Source organism: Oryza brachyantha, chromosome 4, assembly GCF_000231095.2.
Source record: "Oryza brachyantha chromosome 4, ObraRS2, whole genome shotgun sequence".
NCBI lineage: Eukaryota > Viridiplantae > Streptophyta > Magnoliopsida > Poales > Poaceae > Oryza > Oryza brachyantha.
Genome location: NC_023166.2, coordinates 21,482,136 through 21,503,272, shown reverse-complemented (window position 1 = coordinate 21,503,272; position 21,137 = coordinate 21,482,136). Strand labels below are relative to the sequence as shown.

Sequence of the window (21,137 nt, the reverse complement as noted above, 5' to 3'; positions counted from 1 at the left end):
GAACCAAATCCTGGAAAAATATGATCCCTTTATTCCACACAATGAAAGTGTGTTTATTGAGAGGTGTAAATCATGCTGATCACTAATAAACACATTTCGTTTTAGTCAGATTCTGCATTTCCCATCAATATGATGTGTTATAGCTTTAAATTTGAATAATTAATAAACCAACCATAAGAAGCTTTGAAACAATTAGCTTAGTGTGTGTACGATGCACATATTTTGGTGACTGGTAAAGCAGCTTTAATTTGCTGAACAGTCTGTAGCCCTTGACCAGGTCACTAACTCGATTGTTATTTTTCTGAAAGAAAACATAATTAGAGAAAGAATAACCTGGGAAAGAATAGATGCAGCTGTCTATAGTATAGCACATATGCAATGCTAAAATATAAGCATAGGTTCTTATGTAAACATTAAACAATTTTTTACATGCATATCTATCTATAACTTCAGGTAGAGATCGATGTTAGTTTCTGTCTGCTATTAATCATTTCAACAATAACGGCAGATAGATAGATGCGTACAATTAACAATACAATGATATCGATCTTAATTAGTTGACAGTGACGACGACGCACGTACGTAGTACCACAAACACATATATACTGGTGCATCGCCTTTAATAATTCGCTAGCTAGTACAGTACAGTACAGTACGCACTACAGCAACTCATTTCTCTGCATACACAAACAGACTGATCATATAAAGTCAGTTCATCTTATCCAGCTAACTAGTACTCTAAATTGCTTAATTGCATGGAGCTAGTGGTCGATCGATTAGTGGATTGTCGAATTAATAGTGGTGTGCCATTTCAGATCATGCATGATACAGCTAAGCCATGAAGCTGTCTAGGAGTATGTAGGTAGGCATCTTATCTCCGGGCAGTTAGCTTAGCATGATGCCCTGATTGAGCAAATGCAGGCAAACTAGGTATAATGCCTTTCCCTTTTCCCCTTTAACCATGCAATGTTAGCTAGATGTGCTGTATATGTGCATGTGGCCTACAGTTTTTGATAAGCTGGAACAAAAGAAAGGCCAAGTTTGGTGGAAATTAGGCATGCACCCTTTAGCTACCTAGCTATTTCAGCAATAATATGACAAGCACAGCTTCAATTTTCACAAAATAATTAAAATAGGGGAAACATAGTCAAATCTATCATAGAGGGGAACAAAGTGTGGCATCATCATTATCATCATGCTGAGAAAGTGTGCAGTCTTCAGTGCATACCTGGATGATCTATCTGAACCATTCGACAGCACAAAGAATAAATTAACTATTACAAAGTTGGAAAATAGATTCAAATTAATTTTATAAGAAAGTAGTATAAATATTTTTTATAAAAAAATTATCTATTTCATATTGCAAGACTTTATGACCATGCATAATTTCATCCATTGCTGAATATATGGTTTGTGTGTATCTGTGACTAGATTCATTAGCATCTAATTCCTCTGTCCTAAAATAAATAAACCTACGACCGGATGTGACAATGATAAAAGGCAAGAGTGGGTCCGTCTGGTGATCAAATGTTCAAAAATTTTAATTTCATCAATCAAATTCGGTCACAATTGTTGGATGGATGATAATCTGAAGACATGCACTTAAGTCAAAAAACCTATGCAAGTCCTCCACTCTAGCCCTATGCATTGTGCGCGTGTTTGACAGAATAACAAAAATCAAATATTTGATCAATAGCAAAAGTGTAGAAGAATTACGCTGTTTAGAGGTTGGGGAAACTTATCATTATTCATTTAATTGTATTCTCTCTTTTTTTTTTTCCTGAGAGAGGGTTTATCCGGAAAGAAAAAAAATAAGGAAAATAAAAAAGCACATGGGCCGGGCTATCCACCTATCCGGCCCATAGAATATACACCGCCTCACTTGAACTAGGCATATGGGCCTAAAAATCAGGCAACCTAATTTCTTGTACCGTCCGCTTTTCCTCGCGGAGGGGAGGATATTCCGACAAGCGGCGGCCGTCCGGCGAGGCGAGGCGGCGGAGCGGAAGGTGGGAAGATACTGTAGCAGAAGATGCCTGCAATTTTCAATGGCGGAGGAGGAGGGGTTGCCCAACACGCCATCTGATTAGGTTTCCATTTTTATATATTTTTTGGTCTCCCCCTCTCCCCCGATCCCCTCTTCTCGCCGGTCGCCCCGAGAGGCTACGATGCAGGCCGCTGCGCCATGGAGGAGCGCGCTGAGGACGACCCACCTGTGGGTGGCTGCGTCCTCCTTCCACTCCACGCCCGTCTCCTCCGCCAAGTGGAAGGGCAAGTTCGATTGCAAGGTCACTCCTTTCTCCTCCTCCTCCCCCGCTACCCGTTTCGGAATCCTGCCCCAACATTTTGTTAGGCAAAGATAAGGATGCTCGTTGCAATGTCATCGTGTCATGTGGGGGAGAGAGAGAGAGAGAGATGCATAAGTGATAATCCAGTTGGTTTATTCCACCAACAATCGATTCACCATGTGCACAATGTGCCCATGATTTGGAAAAATTGCACACTGTAATCACAGGATTAAGGAACATACCCGGCGGCTTTCATGCCCGTGCTGTGCTATTCTTCAATCCTAGGCTTTAGAAATGCCCCCCTACTCCGGTTCTGTCAAGGTACTTTCAACTGTACTAATCGTCCGGTCGATGCTTATTCTGCAACTTGTGTTTTATGTTCCAAAACCAAGCATCTCAAATCAGATGCTAGAATACACACCTAAACATTTTATTTGCCAAACTTGGAATCTTGAGCCATATGTGCCGATTGATTATGCCTGGTTTGTTTTCAGTTACAATGAAAACACACATCTAGCTTGCCCATAGACATTCAAAATATTCAGACTGCTATGTTATTGTTACTATAACATTTCAAGTAATTAGACCATGTTAAAGACATCAATAAGTGCTCATGAACAGCGGCTTCATTGCCCACCCATTCAACTTGATGGCGTGATAAATACGATTCTCTGTTGTTTTATCCCTTAAATCTATAACTTGTGTGCTAACACAAACCCCCTGCTGCCAATGCATTATTCAGCATGAACATGGAGCACGGAAGTTATCCAAGGTATGATATGAATAAAAGAATTAGTCTTTTTCCTTAGTTATGTTTTATGGTTTAATAGCTGCCTAGCTGGGCTTGCAAAATATGGTGTTTTTAAAAAGGTATGATATTGATCTTGTAGAGGAGTTAGCGATCATCTGCTGAATTTGTTAACAAGGGATTGTGGCACATAAATAGCTGGTCTTTTGTTTATATCACCAACACTTATTTTCTGTCTTTCCTATTCCATTTGCCATATTGAATATGCTTCTGGATATTGTTAATGCATATATTTGCAATACTTCTGTTTCCATGCTTGGATCATTTTGTCCTTTCAGACTTTCAGTAAGACAATTGTTCTGACAAATAACTTTGCAACAGAATTATGAGAGATATGTTGTTCGTCAAAGACGAGCAGAAGGAAAAAAGGCCCTAAAAGATTATCTTCTTTATGGAAAGAGTTCACCTCATGTACAGGTGATAATTTCTAGTTGAATTGTCATTTGCGCAGAATTTCTATTTGAGTTGTCATTTACACAATTGTCCTCTAGTGGGGATGAATAATCTACTTTTACTCTTCATGAAGCTTTTGATGTTAATAGTTTGTTCCTGTTAGGACAAGAGATTTGCAAAAACAATCAATAATATATGATGTCACAATATGCGTGTGCTTATCCAGGGTGGATGTACAGGCAGCTTTTCTAATTCGCATGATATCCCACAATTCAAAACTTATAGGAAAGGACCACGGTCTCATGACTCAACAAAGTCGAGGCAAAGTGTACACCATCACAGAAAAAGTATGTTCCTCTTCCAAAATGAAAACAGATGCACACTTCCATCCTCCTTGAATCTATTCATGCTGTTTTGAGCATATCTGGAGTATCATCAATCACATTCATAATTTATTTGCCACTCCAGTGGTCTCTTAGGGTCATGCATGGTAGGTGACCTTAATCATGTGTTATGATGTTTACAAGCCTTTGAACATGTTAACCCTCCCTAACTAGAAGGTTTCTGTGTAGGTTGAACCCCTAATTAACATATTAACCCTGTTCCTTAAACCAAATGCAGCACTAGGCTTCTTGCTATGTTCTTTCTGCTTATTACCTTTTCTGCATATCTGTAACTGTACATATCCGGAGGTTATTTATGACTTGAAAATGTTGCAAGAACATACCATCTAACAATTCTATAGCTCTAGTGAATAACCATATGTGTATATGAGTACATTATGTGGTTTGTTCATGCTTCCATATGTAGTGACCTGCCAGGCATACATAGTTTGCCTGCAGTTTGTTTTGTCACATGGATTTGTGCTATTGCCCATTCATTCAGATCAGTTCAAGCTAGTTTGCAGAACACCATAAATTTCTTATAACTTTTTGCAGGTAAAAAGGACAGGGAGAGGTTCTACAATTTCTTCCGTGAGGAGTATCATGTGCATCCTGACAATATCTTTGAAACCATGTTTGGTGAGAATCATCGTTTTACCTGGTCTCATATATCGTGGGAGAGTTTTACCTTCAGAGATTCATCGTCCAGCTTTAGATGGACTGGTGAGTCACAGAGAAGAAGAGTTTCTAACGATAGTGACGATGAAAGCAAGGATGGCACCAGTGAAAGAACCAACATTGGGTCACATGCACACAGGTCCATCCTTGGATTACCACCTCGTGGTCCACTAACTCTAGATGATGTCAAAACTGCGTAAGCTGTGATCTTTGGTGCCATTCCTTGAATTATTGTTTCGAGTCTTGCTATCATTACAATTTCTGCATGGCACTACAAGAAGTGCTCCACTAGCGTTCACCTAAATGACTTTCGGTGTGCAGTTTCCGGGCGTCTGCACTGAGGTGGCATCCTGACAAGCACCCAGGCTCATCGCAGGTAACCCAATGCCTTCTTGTGTGGTTAAACAACAGCATACGACGGTGTCTTGATGTAGCCAATGTACTGATTTATCCGTAATAAAGCAATGTGCAAAACCACGGATGGTAACAGAGGGTATAACTTTATGCTTTGTTTTACATGTGTGCCCACTGCCCAGGCTGTTGCTGAAGAGAAGTTCAAGCTTTGTGTCAACGCATACAATTCTCTCTGCAATGTCCTGAAGGCTGCTTAGATTTACGCTTGCATCGATGGAGGTTGAAGCTTGCAGTTGCAGTCCCTGGAGGCTGTGAACTCACAGGAACAGCTTCCCAAGGCTTGTAGTTGAGAAGCTGGAGTGGCCAAGCATGAGGCATTGTTCAATATGCCGTATTGCCATTGCTGCTGCCTTGTTCAGAATTCAGAGCATCAAGCGGATGAACTGGATCACCAACATACCAAAGCTCCGAAAAAGGAAGGAGATTTGTGTTGTATAACAAACATGTAGTTACTACAACAATATCACAGTGTAACCATCATTCCTTCATTTGATTTGATTTCCATTCCTTCAATGAATAAAACAAAACATTGTTGACAGAAACACACAATACGAAAAAAATAGGTGATTTAAGACAATCTCCTGTTTCTTATGTGCTGTATCGTACTTTTAATTATGTACTCTAATGACGATTTTGATTTTGATTTTGATTGACATATACAATTCTCCAGACGATGTGGCGTCATGTCAGCCTTGACAAAGGCCGGGTGTTATGCTCATGATTATGCCAACCGATGCCCGAGAAATGAAATGTGTACATAGTACTACTGCTGTGCTACTCCTACAGTAGAATAGTACTAAAAAGCGATGGTTACATGAACATCAATCATGATAATGAATGATATCAACAACCACCATCACCTCCATGGCAGCTTTTACTCACAAACCAATCCTCATCAAAAGAGTGAGATAGACTACTGTAGTTCATCAAGAGTAGTACTTGCTTTTGCCACAGTGGCTGCCTGCCTGCCTGCTGGTGCTATGTCTGAATGAATGTGAGTGGCAATTAACACAGAACATTCTACTAATAAATCACAATGAATAAGACAAGAAAGAACGGGGATTACGGATGAACAACTCTGATAATAAATCAACCAATCAATCTCCTGGAGTAGTTGAGATCTGCTACTAGTAAATGCCAAGAAGAAGAAGAAGAAGAAGGAGGGATAGTGATCGAACGATGAAACACTCGCTGTGGAGACAAGAGAAGAGTTAGGTAGGCTAGAAGCAGAGGATGGCGACGGCGGCGGCGACGGAGAAGGCGAAGGTGGTGATGAGGAAGGCGAAGTGGATGGCCCAGCTGCGCTTGAACTTGGCCAGGTAGCTCTCGGGCGGCTCCTGGTACGGCACCTCCACGTCGGCGGCCGCCACCACGTCGCCGCCGGACTTGAGCATCCGCAGCCTGTCCGCCGCCAGCGCCAGCGTCAGCTTGTGGCACCGCCGCTGGTACCTGCATTCGCCGTTCGCCGGACTTGAGAAGCTATCGATCGCTAGCGATGAGGAGTAGTAGAAAAATAAAGAAATATGGGGGGAACCTGAACCCGTTGAGGCACCGGAGGTGGTGGGCGACGGCGGCGTAGAAGGCGAGGTGGGCGAGGGAGAGGAGGCCGGCGGGCGCCCAGAGGTGGCGGCACTGGAGGCGCGCGGGAGGGGACTGCGCGACGGCGGAGAGGACGAGGGCGAGGAAGAGGAAGAAGGCGAGGAAGAGCCGCCACAGCTCCTGCTTCTGCGCGTCCGCCGCCCGCTTCTTCTCCAGCGTCTTGTCGAAGTGCAGCTGCACCACCGCCCCCAGCGCCTGCGCCGCCGCCTCCCTTGCCACCACTTCGCCTCCTGCCCCGCCCATGTAGGCCTCCCCGACGGCCACCGCGTCCCCCATCCCCATCCGCATCCCCTGGTGGTGGTGGTGGTGGTGCTCCATCGATCAATCTGGGATTTTTATTGGCTCGGCCGGAGCTATAAACAAAGCTTGGAGCAGCAAGCAGCAATCAGATGGATATTGGATTAGATCCAGTGGTAATAATGAGAAGGAAAGCCATGCTCATCCATCCATCCATGGCAGCATGCGATGCGATGACATGCTTCCTTTCTGTTCCATTCGCTGGCGTTTTTCTACTGCTGCTGCTGTACACCAGCGTCTAGACTTTTCATCTTTCACATTTGCTGATCAGAAGATCAAAATCCATCCTTTAGACGTACTGCTGGTACTGGAGAATCGGAGTACATACGCACGCTGTTCTGCAGTGACCTCTCACTCGTAGTCGTAGCATTGGATACTGCTGCTGCTGCTCGAGCGCCGTCGTGTAGTAATAATTATAATTACTGCACGGACAAATGCGGATGCAGGCAGAGAGAGACCGAACCAAACTACAGTCAAAACACAAGGCGGCCACATGAGGTCAACCTGATTAGTTGGCCACATGCTAATAGCGTTAATTATTTCCGAAACAATTAATTTCATCAAGGGAAACGAAAACGAAAAATGAATCACCGAAAGGGACCTGATTTTCTACTCTCACAAAGGAAAAAGGTCCCTCCTTTATCATGTTATTAGTAAATAAAAGTGCAGGGGAGCAGGGGTGGTATCGGATATTCCACACTTGCTGCCAAAAAATTGGGAGCTCCAGACCAAAGGTTCGCACCGGAGACACGCACTAGCTGAGTGAGTCAGCTGGATGACAACCTTGCAAATACTCTAATACACTTAACATTAACAGTAGGGACTCATTTTGCAGAAATAAGTTGGATGGAGGGAGCTAAATACAAATTACAATCCCTTCTTTAATACTGTCCTGATACACTTGACCCAGGGTAGAGTGAACCCCATCAAGCAGAGCCGCAGCCGCCTCCGGTTCCCCTCTGCCACCATCCACCCGCGCCGCCGCTTCGCCTCCAATCCAAGGTATCCTCCTCCTTCCTCCCCCGATCTATTTTCAGTACTTGATTTATGTGCTGTGGGCTGTGTCCAATCTAAGCTGGAATAGTTCGTCGTGGATTTGTTTCAGCGTTATGGGGGTACTAATCGCAGTTCGATTCCAAAAGTATTGGGGTTCAAGCGTGACCCTGGATCTGAGTGTAAGTAGGAGTTGAGATCGATCGGATCAATATATGTATGTTGTTCAGATGCTCAGCTGCTGATCTCGCCTCGGGGAGTTTATACTGTATAGTTGTATAGAGATGATTGTATTTACTTCCGGTAGGAAAAAAGAAAGAAACTTTGCAAGTTGCAACACTACTTTTTCTAGGTGTTTGATCGACCTGCTAGGCTGCTACTCGAGCTACTTTAAAAACATTTTATTTCTTTTCTGATAGCAGCTACTATTTACTGCCCTGTTGATGCTTGATCTGTGGTTCCTTCTATGATATGATAATAGGAGGATGAGTGAAGAGGAGACCAATGCTGCTGCTGAGCAGCCGAGGCGTGCCCCTAAGCTTAACGAAAGGATCTTGTCTTCCTTGTCGAGGAGATCAGTAGCTGCACATCCGTGGCATGATCTTGAGATCGGTATGGAATTGTCTTTCCCATCCCTCTTTATGGCTTAATCAGAACACTATGAGACACGCATCATCTCACTTCATTTGGTTGCACAGGCCCTGGTGCTCCTGCTGTCTTCAATGTTGTAAGTGCAATCTGTGACTTATCCATGCTGACAAGCTATATTTTTTATGCTGAGTGCGCAAAATGTTTTCTTGACTGACTGTAGGCTGCATAATTTACTACTATGTGATTGAACAATATTGAAACTGGAAGCAATAGTTGTTTCAGTGTATATAGACTCTCCACAACAGCCTTTGATGTTTGCTAAATGTACAGATCAATAGGTGTTGGACACCAGTAACAAAGAGCATGATGAATAAGTAGAATTCTGCAGCTCAGCACTAGCAGATGAGCTAATTTAATGGCGCAAGAGTACGGGGTTACTGAATTTTAGTTAAAACCAAAATTGAAGACAGAGTCACAGTCATCCTTGACCATTCACCAAACCTGGAACCTTCAGTGGCTTAATAAAGCCATGGAACGATATATGCCAATCATAAATAAAACTAGTTGGGAAATGTACTTAGATTTATAAATCCATGACGTTTCTAATTCTTTCCTGACCTTCATCAGTTTGTTAGTAACTTTGCTGATATTGTGTCATTGAGCATACCTTTTGTGGATTCAGCATGGCCCTGTGTAAATCTTGATAGTGGCAGGATGGTGTGTATCAGGTGGCAGGTGTAGCATATTCTGCCATAGGAATTTTAACTTTTTTGTACCTCTTCTGGATAGGCTGTAACTAGGATTGTGAGCCATTAGTAGACTCATGGGCGCATCATGAATTTCACCTTTCCCCCTTTTTTAAATTAAGATTTCGACTGAATTTTAACTTTATTGATATTTGATTCTGGTGCAACAAGAAGGAATGTTTGTATGCTGATAAGAAATTGCTTCTGAGTAATGAACAAGTGCATTGAGTGGTTTTTCTGTTCAATGGTTATAGAAGTTTTTATCTATCTGTTCCTGGTTTTGCATGCGACCTGCATATTTAATGGCTTCCATTAATATCACACCACAGGTGGTTGAGATCACAAAGGGAAGCAAAGTGAAATATGAGCTTGACAAAAAAACTGGATTGATTAAGGTATGTATTCTATTTGTAAAAGGATTGCTTTCATATTGTCACCATGCTTCTATTTCAAGAGCAATATTACTTGTTTCTTAATAATTGTTTAGTGTACATTTCTAAGGAATTAAAATTAATCATCATAGACTTGTGTTACTGTGCATACTTGATAGGCTGCATTCATAAGCTGTAGGGGTTTATTCTCTGTAAATCAATATTACAATTTTGTTATTGTGCTTCATAATTTGACAGGTCGATCGAGTCTTGTACTCATCAGTTGTATACCCTCATAACTACGGTTTCATTCCAAGGACACTGTGTGAAGACAATGATCCAATGGATGTTCTGGTCCTCATGCAGGTAACTTTATTGTGCTTCTTTTTTAACATGTAAAGCAGTGCTTTGCACTATTAAGCGACTGTCTGAGAGCTGGGGATCAGTTTGCAAGTCATTTGGCATTGACACTTTTGGACCAGTACCAGTAGCTTTCCCCCCTCAAAACCACTTTACTGCAGACCTGCAGTATGGAACATTATGCACACTGTGCCATTATCTTGTGGTAATTTGTTATTTTAAATCCACGCAGGAACCTGTTATTCCTGGTTCTTTCCTCCGAGCTAGAGCAATTGGCCTTATGCCCATGATTGACCAGGTATATTTTGTTCTGCTCTGTTTGTAGCAAAGGGAAAATATTTGCACGGCTTCACCTTTTTTTTTTCCTACTGATTTTTGACCGAAGATAATGGCTGTTGTGATCAGGGTGAGAAGGATGACAAGATAATAGCAGTCTGTGCTGATGATCCTGAATATCGTCACTACAATGACATCAGTGAACTGTCTCCTCACCGCCTCCAAGAGATCAAACGCTTCTTTGAAGACTGTATCCTCATGATCTGTTTTATGGTTTTAATTTTTACTATATCCCATATACAGCGCACTATCGGTCACATATACATCTCTGCCGTCCTTAACAGTTTGTTTTAGACAAGAAGAATGAGAACAAGGAGGTTGCTGTTGATGCATTCCTGCCTGCCAACACTGCTCGTGACGCCATTCAGTACTCCATGTAAGTTCTCTGTTCTTCAGTGAACTATAACAAGATGTGATTATGTATTGTGGAATACTGGAATAGCTATGAAGATACCACTGCTCTTTTGGGGGCATATATTGACACAATCTTTTTTGTTTAATCGCAGGGACCTGTATGCACAATATATCCTGCAAAGCTTGAGGCAGTAGAGTACCATCTGATCTTCAGTACTCCATCGTGATTGCACTGTGTGCCATCCGATGTTCACAAAAATGGAGTGCTATGGGGCTGGCTGTGATCTCCATTGCTCTTCAGCTGTGTACCGATATGCATGTAGCTCCTTGCCCATAACATATTATGAATAAGTGAAGTTTGGGCAAGCATGGATTTATTGTGTCATGTTTCTGCCCCAGTAGATCGGCTATTGACATGAATTGATGTTCTTGTTATATTATGATACTCTGGTTGATACAGTGATTTGAGCATCGATTGCTAAAGCAGTACTGTGTATGAAGTTATGCGTAGGAAAATAAACATGGATAACTCGTGGATTCGTTGAGATGTCATCCCTCAAATGACTGCTCCCTCATGTACGGCGGTGGCGGTGGCTATTTTTCTCCGAAAAATCTGGCAAGGTTGCAAAGAAATTTCTTGTAGCAAAAGTGTGAAATGGTATTCTGGCGTGTGGAGCTCATTTAGGCGTAGCATTTTACTGAAGCCCACGAGTTAACAATAATAAATATGCAATTTCTCGTTTTCTCCTGACAATTCCCTCCTATGTTTTTATGTGAGCACTGAAAATAATTTACCGAGATGCCATATGATTTATAGTCTAGGTCTATACAAAATAAAGCATACTGGGGCCGGGGATATGTAGGAGGTTTCATTGATTGGGGAAATTTTGAGGGATTTCTGGAGTAATTGGTCTTATCCTAAAATAATCATGATATTTCTATATTTCAAAGAAGTCCTTACTATAAAAAAATTAAGATCTCTTTAAAATGTAAGATTGTAAAAACATAGAAACATAAAAATATATGACTTTAATACGAATGCAAGTGTAAAACAGATAATTACAAAGCAAAAGAATAATATATGAATGCTTGTTTGATTGAATCACCGAACAAGTATAAGAATTAGAAGAGAGATAACAACATGCTAACTTTTTCTCCAAAATATTTCCCTCTTGAGCCATTTCACATAGATTTTATAGGATCATTTGAATCCCAGATATTTGTTTCAAAAGAGTAAATATAATTTTTTTCCAATAGGATTCATAATCTATAAATTTTCTATGTTTTTATAGGAGTTGAATGAGCCCTAATAAAAAGAGAACATGCACATAAGCACCACCTATATTTCAGGTCCAAGCAGAAGTCAATTCAACCTGCAAAGAGGGACATGGATCCTCCTAGATATAACATTATTTTCAACTGCTCATCTAAATTTGGTCATCTATTTCTCTATTTGAATAACAATCCAACAAAAATTTCTCCTCCATATACGTTTATACTCCAGCAGATCATCCACATTGCATCCTTCATATCAAATCTAACTATATTTTATTAATATATATATCACTATCTATTTTCCCTTAAACATGTACAACTTAATAAATAGTTTTACATCCACATTTGGAGTAATTTTCTCTCTCCTCCTATATGGATAATGACTAAAAAAGAAGGATGTATTAGAGGCTTTGCTAGACTTTTTTTTTATCATTCATATTATGAGATGGATGAACTGTTGAACATTCTCTAAACAACCAAATGAGTATGCATACGCTACAATGAATATGTCAGGTTTTCTTCTTATATGTGCTGTATTGATAAAAAGAAACTACTCATTAATAATTTCTCACACAATTTTGGTTCTATAGAACAAAATTTTCCTTGATTTAAATGAGCACATATGCACATATTCGTAGCTGTATTTTACATGGGCTACACATTATTACCCAACTATATGTGATGCTACCCGTCACCCCTCCTCCCACACACACAAAAAGGAAAAAAAGAGTTTTTTTTAAAGAGGGGTAAAAAAAGAGTTATGTAGTTTACACTATTACTTACTTTTATTCAATGCTATCTCTGCCCCCTCCTCAACCAAACAAACCCAATTATATATGTATATTATTTTCTTACCGATATGCAGCGGTGCTCACCACGTCACCCCTCATGCAACACCCTCCCCTTCCCTTTGAAAATGAGAAAATTTAATTGTGTAGTATACATTCTAGCGTTGAATGATGAGTTGCGTATGTGAAGCGGTAGAAAAATTATTAGATTATTCTTTCCTTGATTATATATTTTTTTGTTTTAATAGAAATACGATGAATATGAAATGGATTGTTTAGTTTTGCTTAACTTTATGTGAACTACATCAATGACATTTAAAAAAAATTAAAAAAAATGTAAGCATTGCAAAAGTGTCTATGCCGGCACATGCACGATGACAATTATGAAGATTTTATACTTTGATGTCAATTAAGAATTCAAATCACAATCGAGATTTTATCAAATGGAATTTATGTTTACGATTGAAGATAGAGGTGAACAAATCTTCGAATATTGTCCGCTTGCAACTCAAGTGACTCTCGTCGATCAGTTTAGTTTCTGGCCAGTCAGTCACTGCCTGCAGCCGGAATTTGTGTATACTACATTAATTAGCCTTAAATACATTTTTGTGTTGAGTGATTATAAAAGCAGCACTTAGCACCGTAGCCCGTCGATCTGCAGAACGGAGCAGAAGCACTACTGCATTCCGGTTCTTGAATTAATCGATCATGGCCGCCGCCGCCGCCCCCAACGGCAATGGCAACCATCAGCTGAAGGGAGACGACGGCGAGCTGAACCCTGCAGAGCAGCAGGCGCAGCCCAACGACGTCGACCGTGTGTTGGAGAGATCCCTCATGCGCCGAGTACATCATCTCGTCTATCTACTCTTACACCTTTTCTTTTTGTTTTTGTACATGTTCTCTTACATGATCTATACCGTGTTCTTGGCTAGCTAGCAAGTATATATATATATGATTTACTAATGGATTTGTTGATATGATGCAGATCAGGGTGTTGGGTGACACAATCAGGAGGCTTCGGCGGCTGTTCACGTTCACCCAAGCGAACAACCCCGGCAGCCCTGCAGCTGCGCTCCTGAGGATCGTCGAGAGGATCAACCGTGCAGACACCGGTCCAGGAGATCCACGCTCTACGCCCAGCTGCACACCTACGTTCGCCGCCTCCAACAACATCAACGGTGCTGCTGCCGCCGCCGCCGATGACTGACTACCCTTGATGCTGCATGCCGTGATGAGATGCTGATGGATCGATGCATGCAGCTAGCTAACTGGATATATACTGAATAATGTGTTATATACTGCTGTCGTTTAATTCCTTTGCCATCTGTGAAATCAATTTAGATGTTCTCTAATAAAGTACTGGCTGTCATGCATGTAGTCAACTTTCTTGGATTACTCTACTTCATTAAGCTAGCAGACAGCTTGTCAAGTGCATGCATGGAATGGGATGGTTCCTTTTTTTTTTCTTAAGCTAGTAGATTGAATGTGTAGAGAGAGATCGTATAATTGCTGCAGCTGCTTAATTGCCCCTCTAAATATGTGGCGATTTTAGTATTTGCGTTCCTATAATCTCGCATGGATCTTATATCTCAACTTCTGTGAAAACCATGTTTACGTATGTATGTGGCTATATCGGTTTTTGCACGAGCGTTTAGGCAACCACATGTCCACATATGAACCAACACATGTAGAAATGTTGTATTTCCTATCAATCTGTACGTATAACAGAGATTAACTTTTGATTCACGACAACATATCCAAATAGATTAAAACTTGATATAAAAAAATTAAATTAATTAAGGATTGCAATACGACACTGGTTAGATCCACTCGATTTACGATTAGCATAAACAATATGGTCAATCGTCGTATGATTCAAAATCAAATTGCAATAATTTGATATTGTGAATAAAACTCGATCATAATATGACTATATTTGGTAATACTGTGGGCTCTACAAAATATGTTCTAATGCATAAGATAAGATGGTTATCTATGTCTCGTACATATCTCATATACTTATATGATTTATATTGTAATGTACACCAATTTTATTTGAGTTGTAATATTCAACAATTGCGAGCCATAGTTTAGTACTAATAAGAAAATATGGTTGTGAAGTAGAAATAAATTAGTTAGAATTATCGATGATCTGCTTTAGATTCGTCGTAAGCAAAAACCTACCTGTATGGGTTGCATGAAACCTAACCATAACGTACTTACGTAAACTATTTCCCGCGCAATTGAATGAAACCCTTTGGCTTATTAATTTGTTACCATTATTCTAACACAACATCATAATTAAACAGACCAAGCTACTTCCCGCGCAATTGCGTGGATAGCCGTAATAATGCCTACCAATATAATTGATTCGTAACTATATCTAGTCTACTTCAACGTAAAACGGTGTCACGATTCTATTTGTTAAGTGATAGTAAACTAGAACGTTTTTAATGTGCTAGCCAGGGTTCCCCTTATTGAGATATTTGGAGAAGCGGTACCTTTGCCTCGGCCCCGGTACGTGTTTATATATCGGTGAAAACAGCCTCCACCATGGCGTTTACATAGATAGATAGAGATTAGATTGTTGTAACCGTGTACAAGATGGAGATTGACGTCATATAAGCTAATCGATCTATAACAGCCATGCATGATAATTATCACACAAGAACTCTCGTACGTATATGTGTACGTAAGCATGACATATGCATGACGTATGCATTACGTACATGCACGGGCTATACTCATATATCTAACACCCTCCCTCAATCACAACTTTCCTAAGTTTAGATTGTACTTAAAATTCTCTAATTGTCTACTAGACAAAGCTTTGGTAAAACCATTTGCCACTTGATCCTCCGTAGGAACATACTGTACTTCTAAGAGCTTTTTGGCTACTCTTTCTCTGACAAAATGATAGTCTACTTCTATGTGCTTTGTTCTTGCATGAAACACAGGATTAAAAGATAAATACCTTGCTCCCATATTATCACACCACAGTTTAGCTGTAGTTGGACTAGGAATCTGTAATTCATAAAGCAAAGTCTGTACCCACATAATTTCAGCTGTGGCATTTGCTAGAGCCTTGTATTCAGCTTCAGTGCTAGATCTAGAAACAGTAGGCTGTTTTCTGGCATTCCATGACACAAGGTTATTTCCTAGAAAAACTGCAAAACCACCTGTAGATCTCCTGTCATCTAAACAACCAGCCCAATCTGCGTCTGAATAAGCACTTACTAACATAGAATCCGACTTGCATATTTTTAACCCCAGATTAATACATAGCTTAAGATACCTTAGAATTCTCTTGACTGCTGCCCAATGAACGGTAGTTGGAGTGTGCAGGAACTGGCATACTTTATTAACAGGAAAAGCAATATCTGGTTTTGTGAGAGTTAAATACTGTAGTGCCCCAACAATGCTTCTATACTGACTTGCATCATTAGGTCCTAGTGGTGAACCCTCATGAGCTGTTAATTTTTCACTAGTTGACAAAGGAGTACTAACAGGTTTACAGTTGACCATATTAGCCCTCTTTAACAGATCAGTAACATACTTGTGTTGAGTCAAGGTAATTCCGTTCGGAATTTTTGTTACCTCAATACCCAAGAAATAGTGTAATTCACCTAGATCCTTCAAGGCAAAATCTTTCTGTAGGTCCTGTAGTAGTACAGACACTGCATCCTGTCTTGAGCTCACAACAATTATATCATCCACATATATAAGCATGAACATGATTAGTCCTCCTTTGTTATAGAAAAACAACGAAGTGTCAGCCTTGGATCCCTTGAAACCAAGTTCATACAACTTACTGCTTAGTCTGGAAAACCATGCTCTTGGAGCTTGTTTCAAGCCATATAAGGCTTTGTCTAATCTGCAAACATAATTAGGAGTTACAGAACTCTCATACCCAGGGGGTTGCTTCATATATACCTCTTCTTCCAAAATTCCATGAAGGAAAGCATTCTTCACATCCAGCTGTCTCAAGGTCCACCCCCTGGAAACTGCAACGGACAATATAATTCTAATGGTAGCAGCCTTTACAACTGGACTGAAAGTGTCCTCATAGTCAATGCCATATCTTTGCTTGAACCCCTTAGCAACAAGACGTGCTTTATATCTGTCCAAAGTGCCATCTTGTTTTCTTTTAATTTTATAGACCCACTTGCAATCAATAATATTTTTGCCTTTTTGAGGAGGAACTAGATGCCATGTTTTATTTTTGATGAGGGCCATATATTCATCATCCATTGCATTTTTCCAATTTCTATCACCTAGTGCATCTTGTAAATTTTGTGGCTCACCAGTCACAATAAGGAGTCCCCATTTAACTGTACCGTCAGTATATACCTTGGCCTTGCGAATTCCACTTTGTAGACGTGTTCGGGGGCGAAGTGCCATGGTTGTAGTAGCATCTTGATCATCATTTGATGCAGTAGCATCTTGATCATCATTTGATGCGGCAGTATCAGGTTCCCCCCTTGCTGCAGAGGATCCTGCGCCGGAGGCAGGAGAGGGCGCATGGGCATTGTCAGGCTGTTGCGGAGTCGGAGACGGGGACTGCTGGTCTGGTGTCGATGTGTCGGTGCGATGCTGGTCGAGAGCTGAGTCCGAGGAGGACGCTGGAGAGTGCGCAGCGGAGGAATCCAGAGCTGACATGTTTCCTGTGTCATCAGTGCCATGCATGACGTTATCATCGCATGTGGGCTGTGAGCCAGCGCTGTCCTGTATAGGAAAATTTTCTAGACCATATTGATTAGTAAAATCAATAGGAGAATTAGACATATGTGAGCACTGTTGCAGACCCCTATTTCCTGGAAAAAGAGTATCAGGAAGAAGGGCAATTTCTGAACGAAGACGAGCACCGGCATTAGCATGGAGCTTAGTAAAAGGAAAAATTGATTCATCAAAGACAACATCACGAGAGACATAAACACGTCCTGTAGATGGATCAAGGCACTTAAAACCTTTATGAAGGGGACTATACCCAAGAAAAGTGCATTGTTTTGAACGAAATTGTAACTTTTGCGTATTATAGGGGCGCAGATTTGGCCAACAAGCGCAACCAAAGGTGCGAAGGGAATTATAGTCTGGTTTCTGATCAAGGAGATGTTCCAAAGGGGATAAATAATTAAGAACTCTACTAGGAGTTCGATTGATGAGATGAACAGCAGAAATAAAGGCTTCATCCCAGAATTTTAGTGGCATTGATGCATGAGCAAGTAAAGCAAGGCCTACTTCAACAATATGGCGATGTTTGCGCTCCGCAGAGCCATTTTGTTGATGAGAATAGGGACAGGAGACGTGATGTGATATACCTGCCTTGGCAAAGAAGGAATTGAGTTTCTGGTACTCTCCTCCCCAATCAGTTTGCATCGCCAGGATTTTCCTGTCAAATAAACGCTCGACAAGACTTTGGAATTCAAGAAATTTTTGGAACACTTCAGACTTGAATTTTAGTAAATAAATCCAAGTAAACTTGCTGTAGTCATCAATGAAGCTAACATAATATTTCTTTCCACCAATAGACTGAGGAGCAGCGCCCCAAACATCTGAAAACACAAGTTCTAAAGGATACTTAGACTTGCTAAAAGACTTAGGAAAAGGTAATTGATGACTCTTCGCCTATTGACACGCATCACAGACGGTTTGTTTATTCGACTCACTAGAACAAGGCAATTTGTGATTATTGATGACTTTTTGGACGATGACAGAGGATGGATGGCCTAAGCGATGGTGCCATCTCTGAAAAGAGGGAGTGGAAACTCCATACGCCTGCTTTATTGACGATGTTGGTGGAAGAGGATAGAGACCATTGCGACCTCGACCTTTAAGAAGAATTCGCCTCGTGGCCCGATCCTTGATTAAGAAAAGATTAGAGTAAAGCTCAAGGAAGGCAAAATTATCATATGCAAGTTTATGGGCAGATATGAGGTTCTTTTTAGCCTTGGGTGCACAAAGAACATTATTTAGATATAGATTACGACTAGGGGTCTTAATAACAGAGTGCCCAATATGACTAATCTCCATACCTGCTCCACTCGCGGTCTGGATCTGATCTGTCCCATTATACTTCTCTCTTGTGGTCAGCTTCTCGAGCTCACTTGTTACATGATCTGTGGCTCCCGTATCAATGTACCAGTTGGGATCAATGTTGTAGGAGGTGGCCGATCCTGCAAAACGTTCATCTGGTACAAAGTTTTCATCAAACCTATACCAGCAATCTCGTACTGTGTGGCCACGTTTGTAGCACAATTGACACTTGGGGCGGTTGTCGAAGTTGCTGCCGTAGCCACGTACTCCTGAATTGTTGCCACGCCCTCGATTTGAGTTCTGGTTCTGATGACCAGAGAAGTTGTTGGAGCCGACGGAGTTGTTGTTGAAGTTGTTGAAGCCACCACGCCCACGACCGCCATTACCACGGCCGCGTTGTTGCTGCGATCCACGACCGCGATTAGCCATGTTGACGGAGCTTCCTTCGCCTCCTTGCCGAAGTGCATGGCGCTGCTCGAAACTCAGGAGCTACGCCAAGGCTTCAGCCACTGTGATTGATTCGGGTCGTCCAACGATATTGGACACCACTGGCTCGAAATCATCATCTAACCCTGCAACAATATAAGAGATGAGATCATCGTCGTCGACGGTCTTGCCGGCTGCCGCCATCTCGTCCGCCAGAGCTTTCATCTTCCCAAAGTAAGTTGTGATTGACATGTCGCCTTTCTTCAGTGTAGCAAGCGACAATCTTGTGTTGATAGATCTTGCACGTGTCATTGAGGAGAATAGCCCCTCAACGAACTTCCAAGCATCAGCTGCTGATGAAGCCGACGCCACTTGTATCTGGATGTCCCTGGTCATGGATGCTAGGAGATAACCCAGCACTTGCTGATCCATTGCCACCCAATCTTCACAAGCAGGGTTGCACGTCACAGTCTCGACACCCTTGTCGTCCTTCGTCTTGAGGGTCGCTGCTGGAGGCTCGCTTGCTCCGGTGAGATGCCCTTCAAGGCGAGCACCCCTGATCGCCGCCAGAACTTGCGCCCTCCAGATTGCGAAATTTCCTTTGCTCAGCTTCTCGGAGACAGCCTGTCTGCCGAGAGGATTAGCGACAGCAGAACGAGAGGAACTCGCCATTGTTTGTCGCAGATTGGATCTTTTTCTTCTTCTTTTGATGTGGATTATTTTCTCTTAGCCGATCACGGCTCTGATACCATATTGAGATATTTGGAGAAGCGGTACCTTTGCCTCGGCCCGGATACGTGTTTATATATCAGTGAAAACAGCCTCCACCATGGCGTTTACATAGATAGATAGAGATTAGATTGTTGTAACCGTGTACAAGATGGAGATTGACGTCATATAAGCTAATCGATCTATAACAGCCATGCATGATAATTATCACACAAGAACTCTCGTACGTATATGTGTACGTAAGCATGACATATGCATGACGTATGCATTACGTACATGCACGGGCTATACTCATATATCTAACACCCCTTACCGCGTAAGCCGTCAAAACCACGGTAACGCGTTTCCGCAGATCCCGCATGGTAACCGCAAAAACCACAAAAACCGTGATGAATTTGAATTCAAAAAATTTGAATTTAAACTCGTGCGGTTTTCGCGGCTTACCGCATGGTTAGCCGCGAAAACCGTGGTAACTACTTGCTGGGACAACACATGAGAACAGCGGTATAGCCAAAACCGCGGTTACCGTGAGGAAACCGCGGTTACCGCGAGGAGACCGCGGATGCGATGTCAAATGCAAAAAAAACTTTAAAAAATCTAAAAAAAATACATGAAAAATAGGAAAATATTTTGTGACTATATTTATGACAATAGGATATGTTATAGGGAAAACAAGAAAATTTCAAATGACATTTTCTAAATTCTTGATATTGCAACATACAAACATACACCGGCATATCACCCTTCACCAAATAATTCACTCCAATAACAAGTAACGACAACTTTATTTGATTGCTACGTCACAACTATACCTACTACTCATTATTACAAATAAAACTATTATTTATGTACTAAGATGCACATATAATTTTTCTCTATACCTATTTTTCATATATCCATCGTTGTATATTTGTATTTCAACATTATGTACCGAAGTGTCTAGTGTAAATTAATAATGACTTAACACAATATATTCTTGAACATCTTCCTATAAAATATTACTTGCAATAGGCTATTTTTTAATTTTATTTTCTGAAATACTCGTTTGTGATTTTTAATTACGCCGGTAATATATTTTTTCATTAATTTCTTTAACAAAACTACATTATATATCAACATATACAACATATATTTTTTTCATTAAATTTCCTCAATTTTTTAAATTCTTCTCAAATTTAAACTCGGTTACCGTGGCTTACCGAAGCCGTGCCTCGGCGGAGGGCACGGTTACCGCGGTTCCGCGAACCCTGGTGCTAGCTCTATACATATATTTAC

The 21,137-nt window shown here is 41.1% G+C and overlaps 3 protein-coding genes and 1 non-coding gene across 4 annotated transcripts; 2 read left to right on the top strand and 2 right to left on the bottom strand.

Annotated features, from left to right (window-relative positions):
* The first annotated feature begins 1,923 nt into the window (after nt 1–1,923).
* On the top strand, nt 1,924–5,281 carry LOC102705811. The gene is made up of 7 exons (XM_006653000.3): nt 1,924–2,288; nt 3,031–3,060; nt 3,418–3,513; nt 3,716–3,836; nt 4,428–4,746; nt 4,872–4,926; nt 5,087–5,281. Exons 1-7 carry the CDS (start codon nt 2,169–2,171, stop codon nt 5,159–5,161), a joined length of 816 nt encoding a protein of 271 aa, XP_006653063.1. The 5' UTR covers nt 1,924–2,168; the 3' UTR covers nt 5,162–5,281.
* Nucleotides 5,282–5,583: 302 nt separating this feature from the next.
* On the bottom strand, nt 5,584–7,139 carry LOC102715660. The gene is made up of 2 exons (XM_015836141.2): nt 6,499–7,139; nt 5,584–6,413 (listed from the first exon to the last, which is right to left on the bottom strand). Exons 1-2 carry the CDS (start codon nt 6,879–6,881, stop codon nt 6,185–6,187), a joined length of 612 nt encoding a protein of 203 aa, XP_015691627.2. The 5' UTR covers nt 6,882–7,139; the 3' UTR covers nt 5,584–6,184.
* A 618-nt stretch (nt 7,140–7,757) lies between these two features.
* LOC102705526 (soluble inorganic pyrophosphatase) lies at nt 7,758–11,156 on the top strand. The gene is made up of 9 exons (XM_006652999.3): nt 7,758–7,862; nt 8,335–8,465; nt 8,552–8,580; nt 9,520–9,585; nt 9,820–9,927; nt 10,154–10,219; nt 10,327–10,447; nt 10,552–10,633; nt 10,764–11,156. Exons 2-9 carry the CDS (start codon nt 8,339–8,341, stop codon nt 10,804–10,806), a joined length of 642 nt encoding a protein of 213 aa, XP_006653062.1. The 5' UTR covers nt 7,758–7,862; nt 8,335–8,338; the 3' UTR covers nt 10,807–11,156.
* An 8,024-nt stretch (nt 11,157–19,180) lies between these two features.
* LOC121054328 lies at nt 19,181–19,319 on the bottom strand. Its single transcript, XR_005811732.1, has one exon. It is a non-coding gene; the product is annotated as a small nucleolar RNA Z247 (small nucleolar RNA).
* Nucleotides 19,320–21,137: the final 1,818 nt, after the last annotated feature.

Coding starts and splice junctions, on each gene's coding strand:
- LOC102705526 (XM_006652999.3), top strand. CDS start 8,339: ATGAGTGAAGAGGAGACCAATGCTGCTGCTGAGCAGCCGAGGCGTGCC. Junction 8,581..9,519: donor CTCCTGCTGTCTTCAATGTT/GTAAGTGCAATC, acceptor ATCACACCACAG/GTGGTTGAGATCACAAAGGG. Junction 10,220..10,326: donor TTATGCCCATGATTGACCAG/GTATATTTTGTT, acceptor TGTTGTGATCAG/GGTGAGAAGGATGACAAGAT.
- LOC102705811 (XM_006653000.3), top strand. CDS start 2,169: ATGCAGGCCGCTGCGCCATGGAGGAGCGCGCTGAGGACGACCCACCTG. Junction 3,061..3,417: donor GAGCACGGAAGTTATCCAAG/GTATGATATGAA, acceptor ACTTTGCAACAG/AATTATGAGAGATATGTTGT. Junction 4,747..4,871: donor CTAGATGATGTCAAAACTGC/GTAAGCTGTGAT, acceptor TTCGGTGTGCAG/TTTCCGGGCGTCTGCACTGA.
- LOC102715660 (XM_015836141.2), bottom strand. CDS start 6,881: ATGGAGCACCACCACCACCACCACCAGGGGATGCGGATGGGGATGGGG. Junction 6,414..6,498: donor CGGTGCCTCAACGGGTTCAG/GTTCCCCCCATA, acceptor CGGCGAATGCAG/GTACCAGCGGCGGTGCCACA.